The 27,361-nt window shown below is 39.6% G+C and overlaps 1 protein-coding gene across 1 annotated transcript in view; it reads left to right on the top strand.

Moving 5' to 3' along the window:
* The first annotated feature begins 2,559 nt into the window (after positions 1–2,559).
* Positions 2,560–27,361, top strand: part of GRIN2D (glutamate ionotropic receptor NMDA type subunit 2D) — a 312,180-nt gene continuing 287,378 nt past the window's right edge. Inside the window, exons 1-2 of the mRNA XM_075839954.1 lie at positions 2,560–3,004; positions 24,653–25,245. Coding sequence (XP_075696069.1) covers positions 2,579–3,004; positions 24,653–25,245 — 1,019 coding nt within the window. The 5' untranslated portion in view covers positions 2,560–2,578. The remainder of the gene's footprint in view (positions 3,005–24,652; positions 25,246–27,361) is intronic.

Raw genomic sequence — 27,361 nt, 5'->3', positions numbered from 1 at the left:
GGCTTTGACATTAGCAACTCAGGGGTCATCTATTAGGTGACGCTGTTCAGGGCTGTGCATGATTTCAGCAGGTTAACAACAGATCTTCATATATAAGATGTCAGCAGGGAAGAGCTCTCTGCTTCCTTTTAGATTTTTCCTCCTGCATTTGGACCAAAAAGCAGAGAAGAAAGGTCTTGGTATTACCAGTATTATATGCATGCAGGGGGTAAGCAGAGCAGAAAGTCTGTGAGGTGCAGCTTCAACCAATACCTGCAGCGCTCTGAGTGATTTTATTGAGGTGGACGTCATTTTGACAACTGCTATTGTACAGCTTAGTACCACGCAGCCCTTTTGTTATTGCCTATAGTGTATAGGGCACCTAGGCACCAGTGTGAAAGAACTAACAGCCCTTGTAGGTTACATGACCCTGGTAGCATTCATTTGCTAATTATAACAACTTTGCCCGGTTTCATGTTGAGTACGTACTAATGTCCTTATTTAAAGAGGTCTGTTATAGTGGCATGTTCTCTATAAGCAATAATGATTCCCCAATAGCGTCATTATGGTTCTCTTTACCAGTGAGTTCAACTCATATTTTGCTATTCTCCGCAGCACTTTATTGTATTATACGAGCATTCTTGTTGCTACGGTGTGCGTTTCTGATCATAAGTATATATTAGTGAACTGCTTATCTAATAGTTCCTTGATACTGTATATTCATGTAGGCTGACCACAGGGAAACCTAGCACTATACAAATATACTGCTGACTCCAGAAAACAGTACTACTTTTATGAGGGTATGATTTCAAATATACTATACAGCGCAAGCAAACCACCACCCCATCATTACACCTAGAGACGGGTATAAGTGGGGTTAATAGGATCAAAGACTTTTTATTCCTTCCAGTATATCATAATGTTTTTGCTGGCATTGCAAACAATTTGCTAAAAGCTTTTTTTTTGGGTTGTTGTTTTCAATAGATATGATGCACAGTTTGCAAGTGATTTGTTTGTAATGATTTACTAGAAGACAAAAGACTCATGAGCTATATTAGATGTACTTGTTTCACAGTAGGAGAAAAAAAAATTCTTCTTTCCACAAAATGTGCTGTAACGCTCTGCGGATCACTACCCAATAATTATAAATGTCTGTACATTCAGCAATTCCTGTCTGTTTTACAAATCCATCTGGCCTTATCTTAAAGACATTAATGGAAGAGAAACATGACTTGAAGTTCATGTTCATGCAAATAGCTGTCTTAAAAGAAATGCTTGTGGAAGATAGTTAGCAGAATTTTGAGAGCTGGGACAGAAGACTAAGTAGATGAGTCAAGGAATAAGATGTGTTTCTCAGGGGATGTTAGAAGGTCATCCTTATGGCAGAGTCAATATTCAAGCTCAAGAAATTCACCCTCGCAAGACAGAGCTATAGACAAATTCTAGTGCGGGAACTGCACAGGGGGTTAAGAGTCTCAGACGTCCAATCAATCTGTTCTTACGATAGGCACGTATTTATGTCCCCCTGGCATCAACAGGGTTACGATTTTTTTCTTTGTATCCCCTGTCATTGAAATTCCTAAGCATTTAGCAACAACAAGAGAGAAATGGAGGACTATAAAAGGGACGCATCATTAGATCAAAAACATACTGCCGCTGAATGCACCACTCTTCTCTTATAGGGATCTGAATTATTATAAATTATGGAAAGTAACATTTTATTGTAAAATGTCAGTTTTTGCTAGTCTACTAATATTGGGTTTAGGTACATGGTGACATTATTCTACCTTAAGGGACTTGTTGGCATATAGCAACATAGCTACAGCAACAGTATTCTTGGCTGTAACCCATACAGATAGTTGTAGATGAGATACGGGCCATATCAAAGGTCACATTATGGTGGCATCTTGACTAAAATGTCTCAGTCAGCACCAATCAAATCAAAATTTAGGTTGTGACCCCATCACTTGTTACCAATAGGGTTCCACTGTAATAGTGTCTGTCTCTAACCTGCTAAATTAGGCTCATCATAAATAATGCCATTAGTCTGTCTTTAGGAAAGTTATTGGCACATAGCAACATAGGTTTTAACACTGTATGTACGGAAGGGGGTGAAATAATAAGGGTGTGAAGAAGTGGATATAGGAAAGATGCAGTAGAAGCTTATAGTCTGTTCAGCAGTTACTCTACAAATAGATAGTTACCTATTAAAAAAAAAACAAATGGATTTCCACACAAGTCCAGTTCCGGAACTTGCTGTGTGGACATGTGCGTGTAAATAATTACATATATCTTTATGCAGATCTTAGTTGGGGGACACCTATTAGGGTTCTAGTAACGTTACAGTGTAATGTACAATGGCTGTCAGTTTTACCTATATTCTCACAACACGCAGAACTGCATTTTAGAGGAAGCATAACAAGTGTAAGAAGTAACAAATTCAATTTCTGTTAATAAATCAGAAAATCATCCACTAATTTAATTACTTGAAATGATTGTTATTTTGAAATATATCATATTCATTTGCAATTTGATTAATTCTTTGTAACATTCTTTCTTCTTTGTTTTATGTCTAGAGTGGCAGCTAAAACCCTTCGAGATGTGTTTTCCGCCAGCTGTGAACACTGCCTTTGTGCCCGCCGCTGCTAGGATGCTATTTTTGATGGCCCTGGCATGCGCTAGTCCTTTTCTAGAATTCCGAGAAGAAATCCCAAGATCCCTAAATGTGGCCATAATATTTAGTGGTACCTCTTACCCACCAGAGAGTGCCCGGTTTGCACCCGCAGCTTTCCGCAATTTTTCTTTGGAAGTGAATCCCATTTCTGTAATACTTAATGACACAAATCCCCGCAGCCTTATCCTGCAAATATGTGATGTTCTCTCCAGCCTGAGAATTCATGGGGTCGTCTTTGAAGATGACACAAGGACGGAATCTGTTGCTCAGATTCTTGACTTTATCTCTGCACAAACATCTATGCCCATCATTGGCATTAATGGAGGATCTGCAATTGTGCTGACACCCAAGGTATGTGCAAGCAGTTTTATCTGTAAGGAAAATGTAAGAACTGTAGCTGTTACAGTCAATAAACATGTAATCTTTATCTTGTACCAAGGAGTTACGGAAACCGTAAATTTAGATATCGGGAGCAGAAGGGAGAAAGCACTTCAGAAACACTCTGTAAAATAGCTCAACAGCATTTGTCAGAATTTGTGATTGGGATGAGGAACATTTACATCCTGCCCACGTAGCAGTTAGAATTCCTAGAGAATGTTCTCCACTAGTTTGTTGAAAGATGTATGAGGCCAAAGCACATCTACTGTATCTACATAAGAAATTCTCTCCCTTGTCTTGAATAGTAATATGACAGGCTTTCCATCATGTCCGGTAAGTGACTTTGGTTGTTCTATCAAAGTGATTTGCTAGGGATGATTTACAGGAAAGAAACAATTCATGTTAATCTTATTCCAACTACTCATAACATTATAAAGTCTAAAGCAATAGAAGGGTGGGTAAGATTCCGACTGCTTGTTATATTGAAAATAGCATAGGTCTCGTTCTTCGTATATTTCTGCGTAACTTTGTTGATTCTTTGGTGAACAATTGTATAACTGTGCATGTAAGATGTAAACTAACAGTATTATATAATATATATGTTTATATGTCCATTGTGAATGGTTTTACATAAAAATAATTATAATAATACAATTATTCAAGCAGAAAATAGCATTGGTCAGGCGCTCTGCCATAGCCCTTTGTTAAATGGGCCATCCATTACTTGGGACTGTTCAGATGTATAAGGTATATATTTATATATATATATATATGTACATGTACATGTATATATATATATATATATATATATATATTAGCAATTCGTATGCAAAATATAATATCAATATCTCCCATTTACATACAGGGTTGCAGTTTTAACAGATTTTATTTGAATAAGTGGAGCGTCATCCAGATCGATCCCTGAACTGGGATTGGGGATCTCTGCTTCGCAGGAGTTCCCACCAAGACGGACTGCACCAAAGTGACTGCAGACTCCTCAGCCTGTCCCAACTGTGATGCTATGGGTCTCTGAGGGGCTACCCTCTATCACATTGCCTGCCATGCGCTGCAAATGTTCAGTTTGGGGATGCACTGTGTGAGGAAACGCTCTGTGCCTCGGTGGGTCACAATGAAAGAAGGCAGGCTATGATGGCCTTGTTAGGTTAATTCGTTCTCTGACACTTACCCTTAGCTGTCCTTCTCTCAACATGTAGAGTGGGAAATGCCAATTCATACAAAGGGGCATCCTTAACTTCCCCCACGTGAGCAACTGGCAGGATTGTTTCTCTTCTTGCGTGTGGTTGTGCCACTCACACCACCCAGGACTTTCTTCCCTTTTACTTCAGTTCTCTTGACTCCCCTATGCAGAGCTGTGGGCCAATTCTCAAATGAACGAGCCATACACAGAATGTGGGACACACAGTACAAGGCACATGGGGGTGGGGGGTGGGACACACAAGGAGACAAGAAACTAAACGCACCATTGGAGTGATCTTCAACTAGGTAAACTACCACTTTAATGTGGAGCACTGACGCATGGTCTGATTGTATTTAGAAATTAAAATGATCCAAGTTGTTCTGTATTGGCAGCTAAAATTCTTCTTATCTATAATTTAGAGACAAAATTGGAATTTTGGCACTTATATAATCCTAATTAGTAATAATTGAAATATATTCATTAAATTGTCCTTTGCAAAGTTCTTAAAATTTCTATTCATCCATTTCTTAGGCCAATATGGCTGCTTATACAGGTATGGTCATCCAGTCTTCTGAATAGTAAATCCTACTAGTATTGCAGCGATTCTTACTTCACTTTTAGCTGCAAAAGTAGATTTTCTTGTGACAAGTCTTTCCTGTAGCTGTACTAACAGCCTTACTGTAAGTAGGAAATGACTGAAAATAAATTTTATAGGCTGCGAAAAAAATGCAAATTTTAATAGAAAGTCTCCCTGACCCTTCTCTACCATCAGATAAATACAGAATGAGCAGGCTCAGCCCGTAATTTGTTACATTTTATCGGGGAAGATTTACTAATACTGTATAAGATTTAGACAGTGTAAGCTTACACAAGATAGTCAGAAAATACAGCAAATTTATCACAGTGGCACACGCTGTATACATTTGGTGTATCTTGCTAAACATGTTATACACTTTTACTTCCTTATACAACCTTTTCGTTGTCTTAGTTTATGCTATTTTTTGCTCCAAAAGTTTGGCGCACTTTTGGCAGACGTTGGTGCATTTTAAGTCACGGCCCCTTTTCTAGATAGTTTTTAAACGTGTCTAGTACGGCGCAAACATCTGTAGTTTTTGTCACAAATCAATAACAAATGTGACTAAATTGATATGTTTCAAAAAGGGCGCAACATAGGCCAGAATTCTGGTGCAACAACAATAGTAAATATGGAAAAAGGAAAATAATAATATTCAACAAATATATCTTCGGCATATCCTATTTCCACTAATGACACTCAACATTGAGTTGAATGAGGCCCCCAACAAAGATTAAAATTGAGCTACCTTCTGGTGCTGGTGATAACCACCACAACCATAACTACGTGGGGCAAGAGGACTAGCTTTTTTGCCTCCCATCTTCATTCCATGATCCTTGTGTTTACTCCCCACACTCTAAGGCTACATTCACACGAGCGTGACAGATTTAGGCCTCATTTACACGAGCGTGTGCGTTTTGCGCGCGCAAAAAAACGCTGCGTTTTGCGTGCGCAAAAGGCAATTGACAGCTCCGTGTGTCATCCGTGTATGATGCGCGGCTGCGTGATTTTCGCGCAGCCGCCATCATAGAGATGAGGTAGTCGACGCCCGTCACCGTCCAAGGTGCTGAAAGAGCTAACTGATCGGCATTAACTCTTTCAGCACCCTCGACAGTGAATGCCGATCACAATATACACCAACCTGTGAATAAAAAAAGACTTTCATACTTACCAAGAACTTCCTGCTTCCCCCAGTCCGGGCTCCCGGCCGTTGCCTTGGTGACGCGTCCCTCTCTTGTCATCCGGCCCCACCTCCCAGGATGACGCCGCAGTCCATGAGACCGCTGCAGCCTGTGATTGGCTGCAGCCTGTGCTTGGCCTGTGATTGGCTGCAGCTGTCACTTGGACTTAACTGTCATCCCGGGAGGTCGGACCGGAGTTATCGGTAAGTCAGAACGTCTTTTTTTTTTTACAGGTTCATGGATTTTCGGAGCGGAAGTCACTGTCCATGGTGCTGAACCAGTTTAACGCTTTCAGCACCGTGGGCAGTGACTGTCTCCTGACGTCGCGTACCCGAACATTTTTTACCGGTTTCGGTCAAAACGAGTTTGGCCGAACCCGGTGAAGTTCGGTGCGCTCATCTCGAATTTGACACTCCGTTTGGATGTTTGTAAACAGAAAAGCACGTGGTGCTTTTCTGTTTACATTCAGGAGTTTGACAGCTCTTGCGCGAATCACGCAGTTCGCACGGAAGTGCTTCCGTGCGGCATGCGTGGTTTTCACGCACCCATTGACTTCAATGGGTGCGTGAGTGCGCGAAAAACGCACGATTATAGAACATGTCGTGAGTTTTTTTCTGCGCACACGCGCTGAGCGCAATTCACGCATCGTCTAAACTGCCCCATTGACTAATATAGGTGCGTACGACATGCGTGCAAAGCACGCGCGTCGCACGCGCGTATATTACGCTCGTGTAAATGAGGCCTTACACGCGTAAAAAACGCATGTAAATCTGTCCATGTGCATTGCATTATGCACCAGTGTGCTTTACTAATGGCATGTGTTTTTCACGCACTCGCAAACACTTTTTTTTTTATGTAGTTGATGCGTAAACACTGACAGCACACAGATGGGCATACGTGTGCTGTCCGTGGTTTTCACACACCCATTGATTTCAATGGGCGACTAGGTGCGTGAAAACGCACCAATATAGGACATGCAGTGAGTTTCACACAACGGACACTCGCTGCATGAAAATTGGTGCTATTACGCAGCATAGCCGCTCCGTGTGAACTCAGCCTATGGGTATGTTCCCACACACAGAATATCTGCAGCAGAAACTCAGGAAAACGCTGGTAAATCTGTCACAAAAATCTGTGCCAAATAGTGCGTTTTCAAGCTCATATTGCTGCTGACACGCTGCAGTTCTTTCACAGTGGTTTTACTTGCAGATTTAGTGTTAAACATTGATTATAACAAACCATATGTGCAGCTGCGGATTTCAAGCGGTGTTTACTGTGTTTCGACTGCTTAAACGCTGTAAAACCGCAACAGATTTGCTAAATGTATGCTCCCCATTGAAGTTTGTGGGCCAAAAATGCAGCATCTCCGCATATAACCCGCAGCATAAATTGACATGCTGTGCAATTGATAATCGAAACGCAGAATTCTTTCCGCACAAATTTTCTGCATTTTTTTCCCGCTGCGTAGGCATGAGATTTCTAAATCTCATTAACTTTTCTGCTACTGCAACTGCTGCAGAATTTCCTCACAGAATTTAGTTACGGAAATTCCACAGCGTTTATGCTACGTGGGAACCGGGCCTTACGCCCTGTTCACACAGAGTTTTTTGCCGCAGTTTTTTGCCACAGTTTTTTGCCGCAGTTTTTTGCCGCAGTTTTTTTGCCGCAGTTTTTTGCTGCAGTTTTTTTCCGCAGTTTTTGCCGCGTAATCCAAGGCAAAAACACACAGCAATAAAACGACCGAAATTACCTCCTGTTGATTTCAATGGAAGGTGAAGTCATTTTTTTCCTGCAAGCAAAATAAAGGAAACGTTCGCGGGGAAAAAAAAGCGACATGCCCTATCTTGAGGCGTTTTCCGCCTCAAAAACCCTATTGAAATAAATGGGAGACGGAAATAAACAAATTTTTTTGATCCATTTCCGTGCTGCGATTGTTGCTGCGATTTTTTGGCAAAAAACGCGTGTGGTGCAAAACCACTTAAAAAAACCGGAGCTGATTTTTCCAGGCAGAATTTTCTGCCTGCAAAAGACCCTAAGGCCTTATTTACACGACAGGGTCCGAGTGTCCGCCGATAAAAACGTCAGTTTTGCATTCGTTTTGCATCCGTTCCGATTCCGTTCCGGGCCGTGTTGCCATTTTTAACGGACGATTTTGACCCATTTTGCATCCATTTTTTTTCCGTGTCCATTTTAAAATTGGATGAATTTCTTTTGTCATTTTTTTGCCACACACTTCCCTCTGTATATAATGCCACATACTGCCCTCTGTAGATACTGCCACAGCCCCCTGTAGGTAATGCCACACAGACCCCCTAGTAGGTAGTGCCACACAGACACCCTTGTAGTTAGTGCCACACAGCCCCTGTAGGTAATGCCACACAGCCCTCCTGTAAGCAATGCCACACAGCCCCCCTTGTAGGTAGTGCCACACCGACCCCCTTGTAGGTAGTGCCACACAGACACCCTTGTAGGTAGTGCCACACAGACACCCCGGTAGGTAATGCCACACAGTCCTCCTGTAAGCAATGCCACACAGCACTCTTGTAGGTAGTGCCACACAGCCCCCTTGTAGGTAGTGCCACACAGACCCCTGTAGGTAATAACACACAGCCCCACTGTAGGTAATGCCACACAGCCCCCTTTAGGTAATGCCACACAGCCCCCCTGTAGGTAGTGCTACACAGCCCCCTTGTACATTGTCACATGCATAGATGGCAACCCCCTACTTTCCTGTAGGGGACGGCTCCAGGAGAAGTCCCTCACTTCACTGTCCATATATGGACACAGTGATGTCACGGACTTCTCCTGGAGCGGAATCCCCAATCCCCGGCCACAGCGTTGCCGAAGCTGTGGCCGGGGATTGGGGATTCCGCTCCTACAGGGAGAAAAAAAATACCCTCCTCCTCCTCCTCCTCACATGCACTTCGCACTATGGGGAGAAGGAGGAGAGAGCGAGCGACAGAAGACAGGGCCGTCACTTGGAGCACATTCAAGTGATGGCCGTGTATTACCTGGCCCCATAGACTTCTATGGGAGCTGGGCAGCCGGGTCAACAGTCGAAAATATGGCATGTCCAAAAATCGGTTGTGTGAATAGCCCCATTAGGGGTCTATTGTTCCTACTGTGGCCGTGCGATGGCCATTTTATGAACAGCCGTCACGGGGCCGGGAAATCCTGTCGTGTGAATAAGGTCCTAGGGTATGTTCCCACACACATGATACACTGCAGATATTTTGCAACAGAAAATCTGCAGCAGAATCTCGAAAAATCATAGGTAAATCTGTCACAGAAATCCGCACCAAATAGTGCATTTTTGCGGTGCATACTATGCGGAAACGCTATAAAAACGGCAAAACAAAATCTGTTGTGGAATTTATGCCCCCCATTCAAATCTATGGGCCAAACACACAGCATGTCCGCACAGAACAAGCAGCTGCAGAATTGAAAGTCTCACCGTAGAGCACTCTCCGCATCACATTTCTGATTTTCTTTTTCGCAGCATGGGCATAAGATTATCTAAATCTCATTCACTTTGCTGCTACTGTAAATGCTGCGGAATTTGCACTGTAGGCTAGTTTCATACACAAAGATTGGCAGCATTTTCTGTGGCATTTTTCGCTGCATTTTTTCTTTTTGCAGCTAAAATACCATGACAAGATGTTAATTAAAAGTCTATAGTAGAATGTGAAAATATCTTTATACAGGGCGCTATTGTGGTCACTGCCTTTTTTTGTTCTTATCAAAACACAGTATGCTCCATTAATGGTGTTTTTCTGGCACATTTTTTTTTATATTTTCCCAATAGAACTTAAAAATGCCTGGAAAATTTAGCAAAATGTGCATGACCGCATTGCTGGATCCATTTTCAAATGAATTCTGGCAAATTTTGACTGACCCCATTAATTTCAAATGGGGTCCGTCTATTGGGGTTTCAGTATTTTTGACTTCAAGAATAATCCAGACTGTGCTGTTGTTGTAGTCAAAAATACTGGAAAAGGCAGTGGAGACCCTAACGGAGGCTCTTAATGCAAAAGTATAACGTCATTACAGTATAACATAAAATATAAATTTATTGATTTTCTTTCCCCGTAATAAATTTTGTTTCACCGGTGCAAAAAAGATACTAAAACAAACTAATATAAGATGTTTATGAGTATTCCTACCTTTAATTCAATGAGGTATATACTGAAAAAATATATTGTGAGTATGACTTGAACTGGGCATGGTATTAATTGAATTCTGGACTGAATTACTGGCTTTACATAAATTTTAATTTTATTTAATGGCAAAATAATGTAATTATGGATATATTTTTTTTGCATGAACTAAATCAATATCATAGGCAAATGTCTATCAGTAAGAAGAATCTTGGTGGGTGAACAACTGAATTTTTATAATGATAACTTGGCTTGATTAAAAATTGATTATTGCTCACATCAGAAAATGTTAAAATTAATTTAGAATTAAAAATGTTGTAATCTGATTGATCTCCCAAGATAATACAATATCATTTCATATCAGTGGCAGTTTGCATAAAAATATTTTTTGACTGATATACACCGCGTTCCAAATTATTATGCAAATTTTATTTTTCGCTGATTTTCCTAAATAGTCCATGCAAATGACAGTCAGTATAATCTTCAAGCCATCAACCGTTGGAGTATAATGCTAATTTTATTGAACAAATCTCCTAATGATAACAGATTTTTTTTTAGAAGTAAAAAACTCAAAATGCACTGTTTCAAATTATTATGCACAACAGAGATCAAAACATTTTAAAGGTTGTAAAGAGAACTAAAATGGTAATTTATTGAATTTGCAGCATCAGGAGGTCATATTTATAGAAATCAAAAGCTCTTTCATTCAAAAAAAACTTAGCAGGCCAAGTTACATGTTAACATAGGACCCCTTCTTTGATATCACCTTCACAATTCTTGCATCCATTGAATTTGTGAGTATTTGGACAGTTGCTGCTTGAATATCTTTGCAGGATGTCAGAATAGCCTCCCAGAGCTTCTGTTTTGATGTGAACTCTCTCCCACGGTCATAGATATTTTGCTTGAACATGCACCAAAGGTTCTCAATAGGGTTGAGGTCAGGAGAACATGGGGGCCTCACCATGAGTTTCTCTCCTTTTATGCCCATAGCAGCCAATGACACTGAGGTATTCTTTGGAGCATGAGATGGTGCATTGTCATGCATGAAGATAATTTTGCTACGGAAGGCACGGTTCTTCTTTTTGTAACACGGAAGAAAGTGGTCAGTCATAAACTCTACGTACTTTGCAGAGGTCATTTTCACACCGTCAGGGACCCTAAAGGGGCCTACCAGCTCTCTCCCCATGATTCCAGCCCAAAACATGACTCCGCAGCCTCCTTGCTGGCGTCGCAGCCTTGTTGGGACATGGTTGCCATTCACCAACCATCCACTACTCCATTCATCTGGACCATCCAAGGTTGCACGGCACTCATCAGTAAACAGCATGGTTTGAAAATTAGTCTTCATGTATTTCTGAGCCCACTGCAACCATTTCTGCTTGTGAGCATTGTTTAGGAGTGGCCGAATAATAGCTTTATGCACACTTGTAAACCTCTGGAAGATCCAACACCTTGAGGTTCACGGGACTCCAGAGGCACCAGCGGCTTCAAATACCTGTTTGTTGCTTTGCAATGGCATTTTAGCAGCTGCTCTCCTAATCCTATTAATTTGTCTGGCAGAAACCTTCCTCATTATGCCTTTATCTGAACGAACCCGTCTGTGCGCTGAATCAGCCACAAATCTTTTCACAGTATGATGATCACGCTTAAGTTTTCTTGAAATATCCAAAGTTTTCATACCTTGTCCAAGGTATTGCACTATTTCACGCTCCTTTTTCTTTCCCATATTGCTTGAAACCTGTGGCCTGCTTAATAATGTGGAACATCCTTCTTAAGTAGTTTTCCTTTGATTGGGCACACCTGGCAAACTAATTATCACAGGTGTCTGAGATTGATTACAATGATCCAAAGAGCCCTAAGACACAATACCATCCATGAGTTTAATTGAAAAACGAATAATGAAATGTTTATGACACATAAATCCAATGTGCATAATAATTTGGAACACGGTGTATTCTTACAATCATGCTCTGTGAAAAAATAGAACCACCAGAGGTGTATATTTTTATCTTAAAGTGGATGTTCACTCACTTTTTCCTTTTCTAGCTAGGCTTAAAATTCTGCGCTGATGAATTTTTTAATGTATCTTTATAGTGGTCTTGGCCTTGTTTTTCTGATACAATACCTCCAAATCCCCTGCTAGACACAGGGGGATATATATATATATATATATATATATATATATATATGTGTATATATATATATATGTATGATAACAGTATGCAATGAGCTCCCATTCTCCTAGTAAAAGCTGCAGGCAGCCAAAATGATGTTTTCAATATTTGTCTGTGCAGGGGATTTGGAGCTCTATATTAGAGAAATAGAGTCCTGATCCCATAAAGGTAAATTATTAAATGAATCAGCACAGAATTTAAACCTAAAAATGACATGATGATAAAATGATTAAGTGTGGAGTTTTTTTAAAAGAAAACAACAAGGCAAAGACTTGTAGAATATATGCAATATAAATGATATGACCAAAATCATTGCAACTGACTAGAGCAGCATGCAGAGGTTTGTATCAAGTGACGCTCCACATCATGAAGAGTCCAATAATGCAAGTGCAAATCATAAAAAATACGTACAAGGAAAAGAAAGAAAGGGGGGGGGGGAAACTAGTGATGGGCTGTGGGGGAGAGGTTTGGCAGCAGCTGGGGCACTACAGGTGTATGTTTTATCAGTTCGATTTATTAATTTTACTATGAACATTTTAGGAATCTATTTTTGCTTCACCATGTGTTGGTTATTACTTAGTAGGCTCCAAAAGCACATATGTTAAGTATTAAAGTAATAAAATCCTCAGAGACTGTAGACAAAATTACTGTATATTGTCACCGGTTTTTTTATAGAGGCCATTAGCACATTTATTTAAAGATATGTCCCCTTTAGTGTTTTTAAAGAGTGAAATAGTCTCGGCATTTGCGAAAGAAGGAAACAATATCATTATAAGTAGGCTGTGAAATTAATATGGGAGCAAAATGGCATATTATGATGCTAACTGCAGAATAGTGCTAGACTAAGCTATCCCTTTACAAATAAATACTTAAATGGAGTATATAGATTATATACAGCATGACATCATAATAAACTGTGTTCCATGAACTCACACCCAGGATTTTTCCCTTTTGAGTAAAGATAAGCTCTACCCATTTGTATAGAGCTAATGACTAGCTCTTTGCTTTGGCATATGTACACCTCAATGCCTGACTGGCTAAAAGTCCACATCCCAGTTCAATATAACCATATAGTGCCATTAAATAGGATATTTCATTATAACACCCCTTTATACATATACGCCCTAATAAAGTATAAGGCATCCTATAGAGCGCCCCCCCCCCCCTAAGAGTCAAAGCAGACTGCTGGTATCGCAATTAAGACCTTTTTAGTTTGATGGAGATGAGCTGCAATACCAGATATAAACAGACGCGGCACTGTTTCTCTGAAAAAAAAGCTCATCCTTTCTCTTATCCTGGACAAGCCCTAAGATCAGAATATAATTATAAACTATGGGGCAAGAAAAATAATAAGGTTGTTCATTTTATTTTACTCTATGTGCCATTTCAAGCCACAAGTTATAAACACGAATCAGTAAAAGATATTAAAAAAAGTTATGACCCCCCTCCAATCCAAACGTAACAGAAATAACAATGTTGTACTTAATCTGTACATTGACTCTACTATTGGTATCACAATGAACTTTATAAATACACAAAGTATAAAATCTGCATTCGAGTAATGGGTGCAGGGTGTTTCCATTACAGCAATCTTAAAATAGATTTAATCCTCGCTTATTTCCATTATATTAAGTGTCTCATGAAAAATCCGGCCTAATAGCAGTATCAGTCTCCTTGGAAGCTGTTGTCCTTGACAGCTATGACAGAGGATTCTTTGAAGGCCCAACAATTGTTAAGACAAATTCATGATCCTTGTCTGTATCTAACTTTGTTTTCCTGCTTGGCAGTTTTTACAAAAAGCCCTCTGGTGGTGAAGTCACATCGATGATTTTTTCCTTTTTTATTCCTTTTATCTTCCTTTATTTCACGTATTATAAACACCTTTCCCTTGCATTTATTTTCCCATCTTCATTTTCTCATTATTTCATCCTCTCTTTAACATAATTTGCTTTCCTCTGATGTCTGTATTATTTCAGTAACATTTTCCCTGTCTTTAAAATGACTTCTCTATTTCACAACTTCAATCAGTCTTTGTCTTTCATTTACATATCAGTTATTTCATTCCACTGTCTTTATCCTCTTCACATTTTAGTCCATGCAGCATATTCTTCTCCTGTCTCGTTCTACCCTCGCTTCCATTGCCTTCCTTTCCTGTGCTGACTGGTAGACAATTTTCCTCCATTAATATTTCACAAATGGTCTTGGGGCAAATGGTTCTCTTCTGACAGTTTATATACACACTTTGTACACTCTCTTCATTCATCCTGCTGCCAGCGTTAGTTATCTGCAAGGCTAATATAGTTCTTAACATTCAATCAAATCACCAGGGAAGGTCCTCATAAATATCTGTGTCAAGGGTAGCCAGTCAGGGTTTCCTATACTTACTGTAAATAAAATAAATTGAGGACACATATGTTCTTCAAGAAAAGTCAGCAATGTCTAGGCCAGGCTTACATTCCCATTGGCAGTGTAAGATTTTGGATCGGAGATATTGGTGTATGAATATTTTAAAGCTAGGTAATGCCATGCAAGTAAAGATCAGTGAATCTAATTTCACGGGTTGCTGATTCTATAAGAACTCCTGAAACGACTAATTCTGGGATCGCTCTTCATGCTTGGCATTATATTGACTTGCCCCTCAGCTGCCAAGGAAATAATACCTAAGGAGTATTACATAAGACAACAGCAGTCAAATTGTGACCTGTGCCTCATAGTGTAGTATTTTCTATCAGATAGGTAATAATAGGGGCTCAGTTGTATTTCCACAAGGTATCAAGCATGCATCTCCAACTCCAAGATTCATGTAGCTCTTTCTCCAGTATCCCCCTGTAAAAAATTCAGAAATAAAAAAAATTATACCCTCTTGTTAAACACATCATTAATAAACATCAAAGTGACACATCGGTGTTAAAAACAATAGGAATTGATTACATTTCACAATTAAAAGATTCAGAACACTTTGCATGAGGGAATTCTTTTGACTTTTGAAATTAAAAACACTACAGTCGATGGTCTAAATGATAAACTTAACCTATTGGATTATTAATGGGACAATGGTCATTAGGCATGATCAACAGTATATATTAAGCTTTGTTTTGCAATATGAAGATAAATGCACGTTACTAAGTAATGACATTGAACACGTATCACATCACTTCCTGACAACAGAGAATGAAAAAAAACATTCTAACTCTAAACCATCCAGCACGGAAATGTAAGATTACTCTATTTATAACTTCTTTTAACTAGACAAAATAATATACTGTATATATTTTGTTATGTTTGTCGCTTTTTGTATTGCTTTGAATACTCTAGCAAATCTTGACAGTTTTGCAGGTCACTACATCGGGTGAGGTCACGTGGTAATGAAAAGTTGGGTCTTTCCTCATTCGAAAATTAACTTTATTTTAGTATATGGTTATATAAGCAAGTACTTCAATTATAGATTACTTCTGATGAGGTGACAGTGTTGCTCACTAAATGGTGAGCTCATTTTAATAACTTTTTATTGTTTTAGAAAATAATTCATTAGCATAAACGCATTACTTCAATACTTGATTCATGCTAGCAAATATGGAAGAACAGATACTTTTTCAACTCACTAACGGGGGGATTCTGAACTCTGGGGAAAAAACTACATGAACCTTAGAGTTCAAGATGCATGCTTGACACCTTGAAAAATGTAAATTAAAGACGACCTCCAGTGGTAACACAACTTTCCATCCTTGAACCCCCCACCTGACTGTATACCACACTTTACACTTATTTTATGTATACTGTACTTACTTTTTCCACTGCTGCCTTTTCTGTCCTTAGAAAAAGTTACATCTTGATTTTTAGATTTTCCCAGCTTTCTCTTCCTCTCTGCTTTGCTATCAATCTCATAATGCTTCAGCACAGCATCACATGACCAGCTAAAAACCATACCATTTTTACATGCTGAAGGACACTGTGATTATCCTTCTCTCTATATTCTCCTAAATAAGCTGAGAAACCATAAGTATACAGCCAGGGGGTGTGCACTATATTCTTCTACATTATACCTGTGTGACAGGAACCTAAGTATCAGTGGTATCTAATGCTAGAAGTTTCTGCCCCCCCCCTGTGGAAAACTAGTGTGGTACAGGAATTACACATAGATCTCCATAGACTCAAGTAGACTAAAGCGTGTCACCGAGCCTGATTCACACTGCCACTAAGCAACCATCCCAGTCTGATATATAGAGATAGAAGCAGCAAGAAAAATAACAGGTGAGAGACTGACACATGGAATACCATAATGAAGCACATGGGAAACTAGTTTTGACTGGAGTTTCCCTTTGAACTATATTACCTATCTGATTGAAAATACTACACTATGAGGGGTGGGTGTTTTTTTTTTCTTTAAGAATTCATGAACCCTTCAAACTGTGTGATTCCACAGCCTACAGCATACTTATTATTCATGGGATGTTGATTGTGGTACCTTGGGAATATATTGTGTGCTGTCAAATAGAGATTTTTAAACAATGTTTTTGTTCTTTTTTTGCCATTGTTAAGAAGCCAGATAAGAGGTGGTGTGTCGTGGGCATTATTTATTTGGGGGGCATTAAATGGAGCGCTTAGACAATAGCAGAGCAGTGAAAATAGGAAAGTGTTATTGCCAGCTTTGATTTAACCCACATTATATTCTATATTGTGCCTAAAAACACTAGTGACACAAAGTTTTTTTATATAGAGAAAGATATCAAGTTGCAAAAAGTTTTTCTTTCACTTACTGTGGTTAATAGCTGTTACATGGGTAAATTTAGAATCAAATATATACTACTAGGCATACAATAAAATTTTAATAATTTACTAAGTAGGATAGCCAAACTTATAGCATGCAATTAAATAAATCCAAGACAGAAATGTTACACGCCCCCTTGCCAATTACCGCCCCATTGACAGTTCAGTGGGTTATTTACATATGGGACGCCAAATATTACGGCACCGATATCTAAATAACGAAGAAGGCTAGGAAAATTTTTTAAAGTGCCCCAGAATTTGTGCAGCCCTCCCCATTACATGCTGCACTCAGCTGCACATGTATAGGCAGGTGAAAGATTCTCTTTAAAGTGTAACAAAGTTTTTTAAAACTTTTGGCATGTCAAAGTTTTGATCAGTGGGGTCTGAGCACTGAGACCCCCACTAGTCGCTAAAACGAAGCAGCAGAAGTGCTCGGGTGAGCGGTGTGCTGCTTTGATTCTGCTTGGCTTTCCTTGGAGCAGTGTACGGGCTCAATATAAAGTCTAGGAGTTCGTACACCGCTCACTCGGCCGCAAGTAGATCATAAATGAAGCGGCACAGTGCTCACCCAAGCACTTCTGCTGCTTCGTTTTAGTGATTGGTGGGGGCCTCAGTGCTCGGTGCCCCACCGATGAAAATTTCTGACATGTCAGTATGACATGATAAAAGTTTAGTTACAGCTTAAAGGCTATGTACAACTTTAAAAACAAAATAAATATATACATATATATATATATATATATATATATATATATATATATATATATATATATATATATAAAAGAGAAAACAGCAGCACTCACAGAATAAATATGAATCGGGTGCCAGCAAAAAACGTCCCGATCCTCGGACGTGATATCAGATATAGAAAAAAGAGAAACTTTGCGGCACTCCAAGTTGAAAAAATGGTGGTTTATTCAATCCAAATATAACAGCAGCGTTTCAATCCTACATTAGGATCTTTCTCAAGCCTATATATATATATGAAGATATCCATCAATGTGATTGGTGCAAGTTTTAATTACTTTTTATTGAAAATTATTTTTACTTTTTGAGATACAGCTGCTTTGTATCCTGTATACAGAGCAGCTGTATCTAGTGCTGAGACCTGAATCCATTACGTCACCTATTATCGATCACATCTAAGTTATGAACTTAGATCTGATCGGTAACAGCTCGATCCTACCCCATCTAATTTAAAAGGGGTCAGCCGATGCTGGGGGAGCTGGGAGTATACTGCAAGGGGGGGGGGGGGTCTGGCCGTTTTAGTGACAGCAGAGGGCTCTATAGGGGGGAATAATCCCCCCATAGAGCCCTCACTAGTTACTATACTGAAAGGTTAGGGGGTCTGAGCCCCCCCTATAGAACCCTCTGCAGTAAGTTAGACGCTCAGACCGAACCCCTCCTTGCATCCCCCTATCCTTCCATTATAGTAACGTGAGGGCTCTATGGGGTGGATTATTCCCCCCCATAGAGCCCTTGACTGCTTGTAAAATGCCCAGACCTCTCTTGCAGTATACTCCCGGGTTCCGGTTCCCCAGCTACGGCTGACCGACACCTTTTGAATTAGTGAAGGCAGGAACGTGAGCGCTGTAAGTGGCGCTCAGTTGTTAATACAGGCCACCGCTCACCTCGTGTATCTCGTCACTTCTCTTCTCAACTGCTCCTTCTGTAGACTTGCTCCTCTCTGGCGGCGCATGCTGCGTACAGCATCAGAGAGGAGGAGGGTTCTTACAGACGTGCCCATCATGCGGCACATTAGGTAAGTAAAATAAGGCCTGTCCCCTCCCCCGGTCCAGTCCCTGGTTCAAAATGCCGCCCCCCATTTTCGGCTAGGTGGCACCGCCTGAGGCTGTCGGCTCACCTCGCCTCATGGCAGGTGCGGCACTGCCCAGAGGTATCAAAGCAATGGAAACCCACCAGAAGTAACCCTATTTTGGAAACTACACCCCTCAAGGAATTCATTTATGGGTTTTGTGACCATTTAGACTTCACAGGTTTTTCACAGTATTTATTTGAATTGGGCTGTGAATTAAAAAAAATTAAATTTTTTCCAATAAGATGTAGTTTTGCCTCAAAATTTCTTATTTTCACAAGGAATAAAATACCCCATTTTGTTGCCCAATTTGTCTTGAGTGCGGCAATACCCCATTTGAGGTAATAAACTGCCATCTGTGCCTATGGGAGGTCTCAGAAGGAAAGGAGCGCTATGTGTTCTTTGGAGTCCAGATTTTGCTGGATTGGTTTTTGGGTGCCATATCGCATTTGCAGAGCCCCAGAGGTATCAAAGCAATGGAAACCCACCAGATGTGACCCCATTTTGGAAACTACACCCCTCAAGGAATTAATTTATGGGTGTTGTGACCATTTAGACCCCACAGTTTTTTCACAGAATTATTTGAATTGGGCTGTGAATTTAAAAAAAATATTTTTTTTCCAAAAAGATGTCGTTTTGGCTAAAAATGTCTTATTTTCACAAGGAATAAAATACCCCATTTTGTTGCCCAATTTGTCCTGAATTCGGCAATACCCCATATGTGGTGATAAACTGCTGTTTGGACCCATGGGAGGGCTCAGAACGAAAGGAGCACGGTTTGGCCTACTGGGGATTTTCTGGTGCGAAGTCATGTATGCAGAAGCCCCTGAGGTACCAGTACAGTTGAAAACCCCAAGAAGTGACCCCGTTTTAAAAACTACACCCCTTAAGGCATTCATCTAGAGGTGTAGTGAGCATTTTGACTGGAGACATACACCCCATAAACTGTAATGTGGGTCCTCCCGGGTACGGCAATACCCTACATGTGGCTGTTATCAGCTGCCTGGGCACACAGGGGGCTCAGAAGGGAAAGATGAGGGGGATAAGATGGGGTAGATTATAAATCAAGGGATGTATGATAAATTTGAAAACACTTTCATACAGAGCCCTGTGCCCCTGTGTCCTTCCTTATCCCCCTCTTATTGCAGACTTTGCACCTCTTTTGACATTTTCCCTTCTTGCTAGTTTGGGGAACTTTTCCTGGAAAGTGTTGCCCTGGTATGATGCGTGTGGCCTCGCTTCCAGAAGTACTAGATTAGATTCTTGATAACCACCTCTTGAAATTCCAGGAAAGTTCCCGTCTGGCCTGTACATCGACGTAGCACGTACGCATTGTACAATGCCATCTGTATGATGTGCACGGCCAGCTTCTTATACCACACCGCATGGTGCTGTAGGGCTTCAGGACTTGATCTGACAAGTCCACCCCTCCCATGTAACTATTGTAGCCCAGGATGCAGTCTGGTTTGGGGGTCTCTGTACTGGTATCTCCTACAGGTACATGGGTACTGGTGTGGCATCTCTCTTGTCCTTGAACTCGACACACAATATGTTGCTGCTAGATTGTGCCCTGCTCTCACCCCTTCTGAGTGTTTGCCCAAGCAGAGTCTTAGGGAGGCCTCTCAGATTTTTTTGTAGCAGTGCCGCATGCCGCAGTACTTCTGGAAGCGAGGAACTTGAAGAGTGGGACGCTGGTATAAAAATTATCCAGCTACAGGTGGTAACCCTGGTCCAGCAGTGGGTGCACCAAATTTATGCATTAACTCCCAGTAAGGGGGGGGGGGCATTCTGGGGGCTGAATACTGGTGTCCTTCCCTTCATATATCCTAAATTTGTAGGTATACCCTGATGCACTCTCTCACAGCTTACACATCGTCATGCCATACCTTGCCCTCTTACCTGGCAGGTACTGGCGGAATTGAAGTCTCCCTTTAAAATGTACCAAGGACTCATCAATAGAAATACAATTCTCGGGGGGTGAATGCTTGGGACAACCGGGCACTGAAATGGTCTAATAGGGGTCTCAGTTTATACAAACGGTCAAAACTGGGGTCATCTCGGGGTGGGCACTGCTCATTATCCGTATAATGTAAGAAGCGTATTGCCTCATTTTAATGTTTTTTAGGTTCCAGTTCAGTTCTGAAGTTGCTTTGAGGGGCCTATATATTAGAAACCCCTATCAAACACCCCATTTTAGAAACTAGACCCATCAAAATATTCACAACAGCATTTGGAAAGTTTATTAACCCTTTAGGTGTTTCACAGGAATTTAGAGCAAAGTAGAAGTCAAATTTAATTAATTTCATTTCATTTATTAGGCACCATGTCCAGTTTGAAGAGGTCCTGTGGTGCCAAAACAGTGGAAACCCCCCAAAAGTGACCCTATTTTGGAAACTAGACCCCTTGAGAAATTCATTGCAGTTTTCATGGGGTGCATGCGCATTTTTGATCAGTTTTTATTCTATTTTTAAGAGGTGTTGTGACTAAAAAAACAGCGATTCTACTTTTGTTTTTTATTCTACTTTTTTGACAGTGTTCACCGTGCGCTATAAATGACATATTCACTTTATTCTGCGTGGCGATACGATTACGGCGATACCAGATGTTTATAGTTTTTTTATTGTCTTATGGTGTTTGCACAGTAAAATACTTTTTGTAAAAAATCATTAACTTTTTGTGTTGCCGTATTCTAAGAGCCATAACTTTTTTATTTTTCCATCAAGAAAGCCGTGTGAGGGCTTGTTTTTTGCGTCACGAACTGTAGTTTCGATCAGTACAATTTTTAGGTACATGCAGCTTTTTGATCTCTTTTTATTTCATTTTTTGGGAGGTGAAGTGACCAAACAATTGTGATTCTGGTTTGATTTATTATTATTTTCTTTTATGGCGTTCACCGCGCAGGACAAATAATGACATAATTTTGTAGTTCAGGCTGTTACAGACGCGGCGATACCAATTATGTATAGTTTATTTGTTTATTTATTTTTATTAATTATAAAGGACTGATGAGGGAAAAAGGGAGATTTTTACTTTTATCACTTTTAAAACTTTTATTTTCTTATTTTTACCCAACTTTTTTTTAAATTTTTTTAACTTTATTACTGTGTTCCGCTAGGGAACTTGAGGGCCGGAGGCCCTGTTCACTATTCTAATACACTGCACTACATGCGTAGTGCAGTGTATTAGAGCTGTCAGCTACTCACTGACAACAAGCATAGTGGGTCCTGACTTTGTCAGGACCCACTAGGCTTCCGTCGATGGCGTAGCCAGAGTCCATTGTTAGGACTCTGGTTGCCATAGTAGCCATCTCCGCCCGCTATCATGTAGCGGGCCGTCGATTGTGGCTTAACCCCTTAGAAGCCGTGATCGCTATTGAACGTGGCTTCTAAGGGGTTAATCGGCGGGGACCTCAGCGATCTGTCCCTGCACACTGAGCTGTGATAGCAGATATCACAGCTCAAATACGCGCCGGGGAAATATGGCGCCGTGTTAACTCAGGTCAGTACTATTACTGAGCTGAGCGTGGACGATGCACTCATCATGACGTAATAGTACTGAGCTGAGCGGGAAGGGGTTAAGGACTATAGGTTTAGAAGTATAGTTTGTAATTGGATTGAGAATTGTTTATGAATTACAAGCTGATTTGACACACACTGAGTGTTTAGTAGTTACGGAAACAGCGTAGCTCACATACTACGCTGCTTCTGTAACTGCCATTCACTGCTATGGGAGTTACAGAAACAGCATAGCTCAGCAAGCTACGCTATTTTCTTTTTCATGGTCGGATATCTCACGCTTTAGCCCGAACACAGAGCGGTAGAACGGGTTTTAGAGGGCCTAGGTGCCGGTCCCAGAGGTGGTACCCACATCTATCTGACATTTATGACATATCCTGTGGAATGACATAAATGTCCCGGATGGGATAACCCGTTTAAGCGCCACCTTTTTTCTAAACCCACCCTCTTCGCAGTTCACCATCCAAAAATGTAATAGATAAGCAGAAAATGAACTCCTCTGTCCTCTGCAGTATTTCTACAAGACTGTTTATTTCAGGAACATGCAGAAAATCCATGCAGAAAATCCTGCTGACTGAGGAATTGTATAAGCAAGTTTATCTCATGTTGGCTTTTATTATTCATTTCTAGGTTTAGTGTTCCTTGAACCTCTTAGCAACATCCAACATACAGTTAAGTCGGATCTGCGCTACACCAATTTGGCTCAGGAGCTGAGCCCACACCATGCACAGTGGTTGTCAGCTGTTTCAAACAGCTGACACCTGCCTGAAATGGACGGGATTGAAGATACGTCTAATATTAAAGTCCCCTTTTTAGGGTGACTAAAAAAATGTAAGAATAAAACTAAAAGTAAAAAAAAAATGTAAAAAAATATGTAAACAATAAATAAGTAAACATAATTGGTACCGCCGTGTCCATAAAAGTACTAGTAAAATATGACATTATTTAACCCACCAGGTGAACAGCATTGCTGTTTTTTGGTCAACTCAGCTCGCCCTGCAAAAAAAACAAGCCCTCATTCTGCTCCATTGATGAAAAAATTAAAAAGTTATGGCTCTCAGACTGCGTTGACGCAAAACATTTTATTTAACAAATTGTTTTCTTTTTGTAAAAGTAGTACTTCATGAAAAAAACTATAAATTTGATTACGCGGTAATCGTATTGATCGGCAGAATAAAGCTAACACGCCATTTTACGCCAGATAAACTAGACTGGAAGAACGATGAATTGAATAATGTTTTTTTTCCCATTCCAACCCAATAAGATGTTTGGTTTTTTTTCATTTCTCCAGCACATTATATGGTACATTAAATAAATAAAATAAAAATGTTATATCTGTTGGAATGCTATGATGGAAAAATGAAAATTAAAAAACAAAATTAGCTGTGTTTCCAAGGGGTTCCTATGAACAAACTCTGTGTAGTCTGATTTTGCAAGCATATATTACTCCTCTACCCCTGCCCCTTCCTCTGCGGTCTGTAGGATAGCAAGAAGAGAGATCATATAGAAAGGAGAAACACTTGACTATAGGATCAAAATACGCAGGATTTGTATGTAGTCTGTAAGCATGGAGACACATATGTCTGCATTAGAGCTGTAGAGATAAATCAGTTTATTATTTCCCTAGAAATAAAGGTGGTAATAATACAAATAATGTATAACAGTGTGACACAATATAAAGTAGAATAAAACAACCCATATTGCTTACTTGGTAATGGCAAGAGGGATTATTATTATTATTACACTTTTTCCAACAAGGATTAGAATTCTAGTTATTTCTTGAGCACCTTAATCTTAGTTCACTTTGTAATTTCTTAAAGTTCTCTCTGTCTTTCATTGCTAATATGTTTCCCTGTCTACTTTTTTCTTTTGCAAGTCTTAGGTATGCTTTTTGTAGTATTAACACAATTTTTCTAAAAAATGAAATACATGAATGATATTTTTCACAATGTATATCACGTAAAATATTGCAATGACAGCAGATATATATATATATATATATATATATATATATATATATATATATATATATATATATATTTTTTTTTTATTATCGCTTTTTCTTTTCATTTTATTAAAAGCTATTTTGTTAATAATACAGACTAGTAGCAAGAAGATTAGCATACATAAAGTACCAAAAGTATTATAAAGCAGAGTGTCACGGTCCAGGTATACAGTACCACAGTCTTGAAATAAGTGCATATTACCCCTTTTTCTTATATATTTTTTGGTTTTTCAGGAAAAAGGTTCAACCTTTTTACAGTTGGGGGCTTCTACAGAGCAGCAACTTCAAGTCATTTTTGAGGTTTTGGAGGAATATGATTGGACGGCTTTTGCAGTTATCACCACTTTATTCCCTGGCTATGAAGACTTTGTGGATTACATTGAGTTGCTTACTGATAGTAGTTTTATCGGATGGGAAAATCGAGGTGTTTTAACACTCAATCTTACTGATGATCCCAATGGGGCGAAACTAAAGAGACAACTAAGAGAAATAACCGTACAGGTGAGACTGCTCTACTGTTCCAAGGATGAGGCTGATGGAGTCTTCAAGGCTGCAAGAGAAGCTGGGTTAACTGGACCTGGATACATTTGGTTTATGGTGGGAACCAACTTAGGAGGCACCGACTACATGCCAGAGCACTTGCCTGTTGGTCTGTTTACAGTTTTGTCTGCTGGATGGAAAGATGACCTCCACCGTAGAGTTCAAAATGGAGTTGCTATAATCGCTAAAGGGGCTGAGGCTTTGTACAAAGATTTTGGTTTTATACCAGAATTTAACAATGATTGCAGAGCACCAAACCTTACCCATGGAAGTGAAAAGCTTCACAGGTAATGTTAACTATTTTGAATAATTTGGATTTTGTTCCGATTTTTGTCATGACATTTAAATAGGGTGTTCTGAGTTTTTTTCTTGTTATTTGAAATGTAGGTCTATTATTGGATCCATCTGTCTTGTTGTCCTCCTCTTCTTCCCTTACTAAACTTGAATAAGATAATGAACATTTTAATGGATCATGAGATAAAAAATAAATGTAATGTAACTTCTCCCAAACATTGTAATACTACCCACAGGGGTATCAAACAACATTTTGGATCACATCAGAAATATAAGTCCATCAAGTTCAAACTTTTATAATTCAAAAACTCCAGTTGATCAAAATGAAAGGCAAAAACAACTCTGCATGGACCAATTTGTCAGAGTAAAGACATTCCTTCCAAAGTACTACTTGCAAATGGACAGATCTCCAAATCAAGATTCAACATTAATACCAGTAACACTGTATATAATGTTTCTTGTGTGTCTAAACTTAAAATCTTTATACATTAAATCATCCATAACCAAATCCTGTGGGAACCTGTTCCCTAACTTTACAGTCTAGACACTAAAGTATTGCTTTCAAATTAAATTAAATCACTCTTCCCTTAGCTGCAGGCAGTGATCGTGTTTTTTTCTCTGAAATATACACAAAAATACGTTATCAAATTGCTTTTGATAGGGCAATTTAGATATATAAAGAGATCACATCCCCTTTCAGCCTTCTCTAGGTTAAATAAGATTAGGTTTCACAATATTTCTTCATAAGTGAGATCTTCCACATCCCTTATTAATTGATATCTATTGTAGTCCTTATTAGTACTTTATAAAGATGGAAAATAATATTTACTTCTCTAGAAATCGTGCCCTGACATTAAGTGCTATATTTTCATCTATCATAAATAATTAAACTCAAATTTGTATACCAATGTAAACTCACCCAAACATTCATGATATATACGGAATAGCATGCATTTTTTATTTATTTTTTTCCTTTAAATTCCATATTCTTACACATTAAACCTCATCTGCCATTTTGCTGTCCATTCAGTCATTTCATCCAGGTCCCTCTGTAGCAATATGACATCCTACACTACAGTGCTAGGTGTCATCTGCAAATACAGAGAAAGTACTGTTAACGCGTTATTCCCATGTTATCCACAGGATATGCCAGAAATGTCCGATAGCTGCGGGTCCCACCTCTGGGAACCTCCCCTATCCCGAGAATGGGGAAATGGTGTGGCTGAGCGAGCATGGCTGTTTCTGTAATCCTGGCCACCTCGCCACTGACTTTCTGCCTGGAATGCCACGACCGGTAGGCTGCCTCACTAGGCGAGATGGGGTCAGGAGACACACATTCTGAGGATAGTTGTGTGTCCCAGACTTGGGACCCGCATCTATCAAACATTTATGGCATATCATGTAGATAACTTTAAGAATTACTTTCTCTGTATTCGCACCTAGCACTGTAGTGTATGATGTCACAATGCTAAAGGGGCCTGAATAAAATGGCTGAATGGGCAGCAAAATAGCAGATGAGTTTCAATGTGTAAGATTATGCATTTTATAGGCAAAAAATATGCATTCTAGTTATACCCTGAATGAGTCTACATTGAAACAATTCAGGTTAAAATATAAAAATTAAGATGTCTATTGCATCTGCATATATAGTTTTTGGAAAATGTATTCTATATCCATTCGGCCTACATCAGCCAGTCATGCTTCTTAGCATGGCACTAACAAGATAAAGAGTCTCAAAATGAAACAAAGGTTGCCTGGTTGACTGGAGTCAACAGTCAAATGAACAAGAATACTGGCAGAACATTGGTAAAACGACAATTACTCATTAATTCTATTTTCCAAAATATCAAAGATGTGTGCCAAGAACATGTAAGAAATAACAAACCTAAAGAACAGACCTGCAGCAAAATAATGGACAGCTGTTAGTTTTGGAAATAAAACCATATTTTGATTTGCAATGCTCTTTTCTTTCCTCTAGCAACCCAAAGATTTGTGTTTGTCTCTAGAGACCATAGACTTTTAATAAAATTCTATGTACACTGAATCAAGCTTAAAAGCCTAACATGAAATGTCAAATCTGTCACTGAAGTTAAAGGGCAGCTCAGGGAG

The sequence above is a fragment of the Rhinoderma darwinii genome, chromosome 10, assembly GCF_050947455.1.
Source record: "Rhinoderma darwinii isolate aRhiDar2 chromosome 10, aRhiDar2.hap1, whole genome shotgun sequence".
Taxonomy (NCBI): Eukaryota; Metazoa; Chordata; class Amphibia; order Anura; family Rhinodermatidae; genus Rhinoderma; species Rhinoderma darwinii.
The sequence above is the reverse complement of the archived record's forward strand: the minus strand, read 5'-3'. Positions and strand labels throughout refer to the sequence as shown.